Consider the following 10,073-nt stretch of genomic DNA (forward strand, 5'->3'; position numbering starts at 1 on the left):
CATATGTGACAATGAAATCAGTTCCACACATGTGGAAATCAGTTCCACTTATGTGGAAATCGTAGAGCTTTTTGTTTTATAAATATTGACACAGAATACGAGGGAAGCTTTTACTTGATAAAAATCTTGATAAAATTTCTTTACAAAAAATTTATCAAGAAAACACAGAATTGGGCCGTCAGTATTTAAATATTCAAAAATTCTAGACAGGGCTGCCAACGATCTTTAGCTATGAGGTGCCATATTGAGAATAAAAAAGTGCCAAATAGAAAAATAAAAGTGCCAAAGAAGGTGCGTTCCTTTTTAATCCTTCCCATTTAGCAAAAAATAATAACCACATTTCTAAAACAAAAGTGCAATGCCAGTTGAATAATCTTTAGAAATTAGAAAATATTAGTTGAGAAAAAGAAGTACACGCAAAGGATTTCACAAAAATGTATTGAAATATTACCATTTATTTTTGAAAATTGCAATTTTGGTGTATATTTGATGATTCTATAAATTTTATTTTTTTTTAATTACTTTCAATTTGAAGCTCACAAAAATTTTAATTATAAGTGGGTTTCCCTCTTTGCGCCAGGAAGCAAACTTTATACTTAACGTCCTCCCCGTTGCTTCGTTTGAGTGTGGTATTGAATAAAAAACCAAATTACATACATATACTATGGAAACGTACCACTCTTCATATATATTTCCTCATGGCTTAAATTACTTTTTTCAGAACTACATGTTTTGTACGAAAAATTCTTCTACAAAATCAATAAATTGGGAAAAAAGAATCGATAGTTATAAACAGAAGCCACTCAATTACCCAATTTTGTTGCTATTAAACTGAAAGTTATTTTCGAGATAACTAACAACCCTTGTCAAAAAACGTCAGTCCTCTTTTTAAATAACTTATACTCCATCATGTTATCGCAGGTGGTACTTAACGATCCGGCGATATGCCCATAAAACGATTGCTCCTTTTGTTGTATTAGTTTCTTGCGCATATCAAACATTATTTGGAACATGGAAACTATAATAAAACTATTTTCTTATTACTTTTTACAGTACAGTTTAAAAAAGTTCCAACGTTATGTAAAACCTTGTGTTGGCATAACAAAAAATGAAAATAGTGGAAAAAAGCAAACGATAATTAACAAGACAAACTTAGCACAGTGCGTAGGCAACTGGCTGAGTCAGTGGTGATCGTCGTTCGAATCCTACTGAAAGAAGTCTGATGAGGAAATGTGGTGATTTCCGAAATAGCTATCACTTGTACCATTTTTTCAAATTATTGTTGCTTTTCCACAATAAAAAACTTTCATTAAAAAACGGCCTCGAGCTCAATAAAAATTGTTAAATTTAAGTAAAACCTTAAAGAAAAGCCTTAGGTATTGTCTTCTTATAAAATAATATTGCACAAACAAAATACATGGGGGGAAAATACCGAACACCGAGTTACCGAGTACCAAGCTCGGTGGGAAGAACCCACAAAAAATTCTTTTTCAATGTTTCCCGCAGTGGAATTCTCACAATCGCTACGCTAAATTTTCGTCGTGAAAATTCCCTAAATAAAAAGCAGTGGGACCTAAAAGTATACTGAATTAAAAAGTAATAACTGCAATGTATAATCAGCCAAATCTGGCAGTATGAGGGGCAAATATCTAGATGTTGCGTGATTTTTGGCGATCCAAATTAGCAACAGAAAATGTTGGAATCCGGGTGCTGATTATAAAAAGGCAATAAACCCTATAATAAACGAAAAAGAAAATAAACCCTTTTCCATGTAAAAAACATTTCGCTTCTACTTTGTATGTAGAAAAAGGGTAGAATCGTCTGCAAAAAAATATTAAAAATCCAAGCGAATTATTATACGAAAACTGAATGCGCTGTGAAACTGCATACCAGAATTTTATTCAAATATTCTGATTAAAAGTTTAATGAAAAGTGTTGATGAAAGGTCGTTGAACTTTCTTTAATACGCAGATATAGTAGGTAGTGTGTGTTTATAACACAAATAGCCAACGTTTTTACTCCGACACTACGGAAACCCCAAAAACACTCCATTTTTTGTCCCATGCCACTCCGCTCGAAAATTATAATTATAGTTTTAGCTGTTGAATCTCGAACACTAGTATTATGAAATGCGTGAGTTAGAAACGGGCACGAAGGCAAAAACATGCCTTTTCACGGGATTGAGTGTAAAAAGTGACATAACTTCGTTAATTTTTGAGTTACGATTCTAAATTTTTTAGGAAAGATGGGTTTTTCGAAAAAAATGTCAGTTAGCGCCTTTCCACATTTCACCAACGATATGTATATGTATGTATATCGTTATAAAGCAAAGCGTTGTCGGAATGGTTATCAGGTTCCCAAGAGGCACTGCTTCGAAAGCACAAACTTTAGCTCCATCAATGTTACAATTTGAATTTCGTTGTGAAGTTGGTGTTAAGAAGGCATGAAATGGTAGTCTGTAGTTCTGCGCAGCGCTCCGTATCGAAAAGACTGCCTACACTAGCACAAATACGGGGGGTCAGTAACTTAAAATGCTCTGGTTTTGATAGAGCTAGTGAACTTGAATTTTTACACCTCCCAGCTGTTGACAAATAAATACTTAAATCGCTTATCAATATAGCATGCAAACAGGTAAATGCCTCCATGGAATGTGGGTCTCAATTGGTAACTTGAGATTTTCATCTGTCATAATTTGTGTTTGGTTTCCCAATAGATCATTAGAGCTAAAGAAGTTGGAATTTATTATATTGTTACTGTAAGTATATATATGTTATGTAGTATAGTATATTGTTACTGTAATTGAGGAAACACTGCACAAACATTGAGAGGTCGATGAGTGGTTGGCAATTTATTCGCCTTTCTTTGTAGCATCCGCACTGAATATTACAGAGCTGGACCTTTTTATAACTAAATTAGACAACACGCATTACATAATTTCATCCCGTATCCCGTAATTTATTATTTCGTTACTATGCAAAGTTATCAAGATGTTATATATGACCTTTCTATACTAAGGTAACGGTATGTAGATATGTACATATGTCTGTACAATGTACAAATATATGAGCATAAAGAAAAAGAAATCAATCCAAAAATGCCATTCAAAAGAAACCATTATCACTGGTAAATCGTTACCAACTACTAAGGTAACTATAAATATATGTACATACAGGTGTAAGCCCATATCTCAATGTTTTTGTTTGTCGTTATTGATTAAGTAACGTTAACGCACCAGTCTCGATAGCACCGGAGTCAGATCCTCAACTGATAAGAGATCCTTAGATATGATTACGAGGTAGGCCTGCATGACATGCGCATTCATAAATAGTTGTGTGCTATAAAATTCGTTAAAACAAGCAAAATCCGGTCAGTACTATACTTCCCATTGGAAACACAGCTACTTTCATTTTTTTTTTCTTCTACACATTGGAAATCATAATGGAACGTTGGCAAGGTCGTGTCGCTGTAGTTACTGGTGCTAGTTCAGGCATTGGCGCTGCCACAGTCAAGGATTTACTTAAAGCTAATCTCGTTGTGGTGGGACTTGCCCGCCGACTGCAGCGTATGGAAGAATATAAAGCTGAATTGCCAGCTGAACAACAGAAACGGTTCTATCCCTATACATGCGATGTAACATCACAGGAATCGGTTGATCAAGCATTCAATTGGATTATCAAAGAATTGGATGGCGTTGATATATTGGTGAATAATGCCGGCGTTTTTAAAACGGGTCAAGCTGTTACTTTGGATCCTGTAGAGCTACAACAAGTTGTACAAACCAATATAATGGGTGTGGTTTATTGTACACAACGCGCTTTTAAATCGATGAAGGAACGCAATTTTGACGGACATGTGGTGAATATTAATAGCGTTGCGGGTCACTCGGTAATACCAAATATGAATGTGTATCCAGCGACTAAGCATGCAGTAACAGCTATTACTGAGGTATATCGCCAGGAATTTAGAGGATTGCAGACAAAAATCAAAATTACGGTGAGTATACAGAAAAGGGGCGAAAGATAAATTATTAAAGGGTTCAATGATCTTTACCAGTGTTACCAGATGTGTCAAAAAAAGGGCTAGAGAAAGTTGAAGGTAGTGAACAGATAAGCTAAAAAAGTCACCACTTGTATGCTTAAAAATTTACCAGCACGTCTGCGAATTCAAGTGAATATTAAATTAATTTTTAAATATTTTCGCTCAAAATTTCTCGGTCGGCCTTAAAGGCCTTTTGTCTGGTCTCTTAAAGCGATATACCCTCCTTGCGCGACTCTGTACTCCGATTTTTTTTATTTTTTATGGAAGTTTCAAGCCATCTATTTAAATCGGCTTCTCTTGAAAGAAAGAAAAAGAAGAAAATTTTCACAAAATATTGAATTCTGACGCAGGACCAACTTAACTTAGCTTCAGACACACCGCAATATGCTTTCTCCAATCTTTATTAGACATCCGTTTCTTTGAAAAACCACTATCCGTTGTCTGCTTCCAAATAGCAGGGCGAGTGAAAGGTCTTCCAATACAACTTCCAAACGTAAGGCGCTGCCTAAATGTGTTGATTGGTCTTATTAGTCACACTTTTCCGGGTAGAAAAAAGCAATAAGGATAGGTGGATAGTTATTCGCAAATTTTTTTTGACATTTATATAGAATCGGACGATTTTCAGCGTGCCGAACATATGAAAATTACTTACAAAAAGGGTAGCATTAAAAATCCACGACGTTAGACCTAAATTTTCGAGACTAGAGCAAAAAGAGAATTGCTTATGCTATCCTGGTCGCACTGATCTTTGCATGTTATTTAACACATACATATGTATGTATAGCTGCGAATAAAATTCAAAATGATTCTGCTGGTAACTTAAGTTTATTTATTTATTGTTAATAATTTTCATCTAAGCAAGGAGTCGATCTGTATCAGAAACCGCATAAATAAGAGTTTCAAAGCTTGCACAAAGTTCACAAAAACTAATTAAACTTAAAAAAATGTTAAGCAAAATTTAGATTTTTTAATTCGATTTTTTAGAAACATTTTGATTATGAAGTTTTGCAGCCCATTCAATTTTAGTACAATAAAGTGCAATTTTTAAGTATCTAAATTTACTGTTGATTTTTTAGAATTTTTTTTACTGCTATTATTTTACTCGTAGCTATACATTGTGTTAAATAACATGCAAATACCAGTGTGACCAGGCAAGCTTAAGCAATTCTAGTTTTGATCTAGCCTTGAAATTTTAGATCGAACTTCGTGGAATTTTAATGCTATACAAATGTCAAAAAAAAAAATCTTTGCGGTGAACTATCCACTTATTCGATAGTACGTACTAGAGGATTTATTCAAAATGGCTTATGAATTATTCATATGCGAAACAAATGAATGACTTCGGCTTCAAATTTTTTTTTTGAATTTGAGTGAATACTTGTTCTGATATATGTGTTGACATTACAATATTCAAACAAAGTGAAAATAAATTGAATTGAAATAAGTAACAATTTTTTGTATGAATATCTAAAAATATTTTTTCTATGTACATATGTACAAACATACATATGTATGTATGTATTGCTGCACTCCTATTACCATGATAAAAACATTAGAAGGTAAAACCATTCTCTCAATTCGTCGGCCATGATTTTTTTCTGACGTTTGCAAACATTTTAAAATCATATAAAATTTAAAATAAAAAAATGAAATTGTTCACAATTGTTGTTGTTTGAGATTAAAAATGAGAATGTGTGTGTGAGCTTGAGTACGAATTTTAAAATTATAATGTTGGCAAACGTCAGACTGCCTCTCAATGATTTTACCTTGTAATGTTTTTATCATGCCTATCACAATACGAACAAACCTGTTTGTAGGAAAAACTTTTATGTACCGAAATGAGTTTGAATGATTTGAATGTTATTCCCTCATTCATTTACATTCTTCTTATTGAAGGTAGAACATTTAAAACAAAATGTATGTATGTATATTCAAAACTTACAAAATTCGTACGTACCAAATTTTAAGTAAATCGGACCATAAATACGATTTCTTCGATTGAATCGGTTCCTGGTCCACTTCGCGGGAAATAAGAATCATATATGGGCAAATCTAAAAATCAGGTAACCTTGGTGTTTTTTAGCTTTATTTTCACTGTTGGAAACTATATAAAGCTGGTTGCTTTTGGATATAATTCATTGACGTATACTTGAAGCCTCAAAAAAAATTTGGATCAATTTGCCGCATAACTTTTGAATTATAGGTGTTTAAATAAAAAATAATAATGAAAACAAGTGAATTTTTTATGTAATTTTTAAGAGGTGAAAAATTAATTATGCCATAACTTTTGAACACCATATACTGATTTGAAATTGTATGTGCAATTAGTACTTATGTGTACACTTCAAATGTAGTAGGTAAAAAAAGTGTGCATTAAAAAATAACGAAATGGCAAGTAACTCAAAGCCTGTAATTCCACATTTCGCAATTTTCAAAATTTTGGGTTTATCGCGTATAGTTTTTGAAGCATTTAAGTTTAAGAACTTTTTAAGTATGTATTGTATACTACAAACAATTACGAATAATTTCATACCTGAGCAAGAGCTGTGCTTTCAGAATAAACCAACTTTTAAAGATAAAATATTCTGCGATCTTGAGCGTAATTTTTATTCCAAAAACACTTTAATTAAAGCCACATTTGGAAAACACGTCGAAACGATCTAAATCTTTCTATAACTGCTAGTCCTTATAAAATTACATATACCTGTAAAATGCTTCAAAAAATTTATCTCTAGAAGTGTGTAAAAACCCTGATTTACTACTCTTAATGATGCTACTTCTTTTAGTAAGAATATTTCGAGAGTGGTATCAAAGCAACTTTTTTTCGACAAATGTTCTGATAGTTGCTCTTATTTAATTGGAGCCTTCTGAATTCCATGGCGTCCTAAGTTTTACCCTATTGGCTCCACTTTTCGAGATAGCGGTACTTGAAACTTTCCTTAAATTTTAACTATTTTATAAAAAAAGTCCCTAGGTTTTGAAGATATTTTACTAAAATTTTGCACATAACCGTTTTTTAATATTACCTTAACTATTCCATAAGATCATCGAAATCGGATCACTAAAACATATAGCTCCCATACAACTGATTGATCTGAGACGTGGATTTGCATTATAACTCCTTCAATTAAACAGGTTAAAATTTAGTATAAGTTCAATTTAACATATAGCATGCATACAATTTATTATTCAGATATGAAGTTAGAGTTATTGCGCAAAAACACATATCTGAGTAATCAGTTGTATTGGAGCTATATGTTAATGTTAACCTATTTCGATAATTTTAAGGAATAATTAACGTAATATTAAAAAACTGTTATGTGCAAAATTTTAGTAAAATAACTTCAAAATTGAGGGAGTTATTTATAAAATAGTTAAAATTTAATCAAATTTTCAAGTACCGTTATCTCGAAAACCGGAGCCAATCTGGTAAAATAGGGCATGCCATTGAATTTAGAACATCCCAATTAAGTGAGTTCAACTTTCAAAATCTTTCCTCAAAGTTTACAACTTGAACAGCGTAATTTCAACCCAGCTTATTCTTTTGTTTTCTATTTCATGCTTATTCCTCGTCTAACTTTTGAAGCACTTGATGAATATGAATTACACTTATATTAATAGATTTATTAAGAGATTACGAATAAAATGATATATAAAACATAGGTGTGCTCACAAATTTAAAAATTAAAATTTTTTGTTTGGAAGTGTACCTATTTTTTAGATTTGCCCATATGCTGATCTAGGCGAAAAGCTACCTATATACCAAATTTAAAGAAAATCGGACCAAAATACGGTTTTTTTTCGAATAGATCGGTCCCTCGTCCACTTCCCGGAAAAAAAGGCTCCTATAAGCTAATCTAGGTAAAAAGCTACCTACGTAGCAAATTTTAGGCAAATCGGACCATAATAAGATTTTTTCGAATAGATCGGTTGGCCTAAAACATGGTGGTGGTTGCTGAAAGCTAATTATATTACAAAATTTCATGAAAATCGGACCAGCCGTTCGGGAGATTACCTGTTACAAAAAAAAGAAATTCTCTTTATGTAATTAGTATGGATTCGAAAATCGAGATGTAAAAAAAACGCCTATAGATATAAAAAAAACAAAACCGGCGGAAACCGGTTTGGAAAAACCGAGTCAATCGCCCTAATAATTACATACTTATGTATATTAATTGATTCATTTTTATTTCAGAGCGTTAGCCCAGGTTTGGTCGATACCGAAATCGTTCCGGAGTATTATAAAAAATCCGCTCCACCAATGTTGAAGCCAGAAGATGTTTCTAGCTGCATTTTGTTCACCCTTTCGACACCGCCACACATGCAAGTCCATGAAATCACCGTAAAACCCTTATTGGGCGAGTAATTAAAAATATTAGCTTGAATACATAAATGCCATCGATTTATGTAGACATAGGCATACAAATATGTATGTATGAAAATAATCGTACTGATCGTCATTTGGCGCATAAAAGCTGGATAAACGAAATCCACGTACATACATATATGTAACGTTGAAANATACTCTATATAGTGTTCAAATATAAAAAGCAACCGAATTTTAATAAAATAAAAAAATCCATTGTAAATGTGCTGATAAAAAAATTTGTTCATTTGTAAACATCTTTACTCCCGGTATGGGCAAAATTTGCGTAAACCGCCACGCGTAAGCCAAGACAAATTGAAAAGTGGCACAAATAAAAACAAATGTAATTAGCTGTTCTAGCAACACTGCCCGTTAATACGGTTTGAGGCCATTTCGGACCTAGTTCGGGACTCTTTTGAGATCATTACGGGACGAGTTCGGGCTTAGTTCAGGAATTTTTCGACGCTTTTTCGGTATCATATCGGGAGTAGTTCAGGAAACTTTCGGGTCTAATTCGAGACCAGTTAGGACTTTTTCGCGCCAAGTTCAGGACTTTATCTGAGCCATTTAGGTTCTAGTTTAGGATGATTTGGGGGAATATATGTTTAGACATCAAATGTCATGAGTACATTGTGTTAGCACTCTACGAAGAAGTGGCCCAATAAAACCAATATTTCTGCTTTACAAGCTTCTTAACACCGGAGAACCAACTAGTTACCGCAACCGAAACAATCTATTGTAACAAACCTATATTCGACTACAGGTCTTCGTGGATCCACGTATTGCTAAGAAACCTCCCGAGGTCCTGTGGTTGAATGCCATATAGGTTTTGAGCTGTTACAACCTACATTGATCAGAGTATATGAGTTGTTAAGTTTGACAAGTGTTTCATTAACCTTAAGTGACCAGTAAGAAAACCTGTACCAATTCTTACTTCTTGCATACTGAAACAAATAAGTTCTTCGGTTCTACTTATCAATATATTCTTGCCCGGCCATGAAAAGAGGCCCTCTGGGTCGTATGCCGTAAACTCCCCTTATCTGACGCCGTGGTCAGTCTTGGAGCCGTCAGTATACCAAATGTGGCTGTCTTTCTGGGGTTTAGGTCGTTCGTTGTTTAAATGTTCTTGTTGGAGAAAAAGACTTTGAACTTTTGTGTAAAGTTAAACCTATGAAGGCGCAGGTCCACAAAGCAAATGCGAAGTAAGTCCTTTTATTATATAACCCCAAGGGCGGAAGGGCGTATAAGCTTCTTGTCCCCTAAGGTGAACCTTGCTGTAAACAGTGGACGCTTTTCTTGTTCACAGGGTGTAGGGGAGGCATGTCAAGAAGCACCTTGAGATCCGTGGTGGGTGCTTTTGTCATCGCGCCAATGATACTCACGCAGGCCAGTCGTTGTAGCTTGTTGAGCTTGGCCTTCGTGGACTTCACTTCCGCTTACTTTCACCAGATGCATCCAGCATAAGTTAAAATGGGTTTTGAGATTGCATTATACGTCCACCTTGCCAGTTTAAGTCTGATGCCCCAGTTGCTACTCATTAGTTTCCGGAAGGTCAAGATATTTGACCTCTTTGCAGTAGTGTTTATTTTCTCTTTGAAGGAGTGGTTCTAGTAATTTGCTCCTTTCCTTTTTTCCTTTTCCTGGAGAAAATGATTATGCTAGTCTTCTT

General features: G+C 34.0%; 1 protein-coding gene across 1 annotated transcript; it reads left to right on the forward strand.

The window, feature by feature from the left end:
* Positions 1-3,438: 3,438 nt before the first annotated feature.
* Positions 3,439-8,552, forward strand: LOC108372168 (farnesol dehydrogenase-like). The gene is made up of 2 exons (XM_017627818.1): positions 3,439-3,993; positions 8,234-8,552. The coding sequence occupies exons 1-2, from the start codon at positions 3,439-3,441 to the stop codon at positions 8,402-8,404; spliced, it is 726 nt and encodes a 241-aa protein (XP_017483307.1). The 3' UTR covers positions 8,405-8,552.
* The last annotated feature ends 1,521 nt before the right edge of the window (positions 8,553-10,073 follow it).

Source organism: Rhagoletis zephyria, unplaced genomic scaffold, assembly GCF_001687245.7.
Source record: "Rhagoletis zephyria isolate East Lansing unplaced genomic scaffold, Rhagoletis_zephyria_1.1 Rzeph_scaffold_05504, whole genome shotgun sequence".
Lineage (NCBI taxonomy): Eukaryota > Metazoa > Arthropoda > Insecta > Diptera > Tephritidae > Rhagoletis > Rhagoletis zephyria.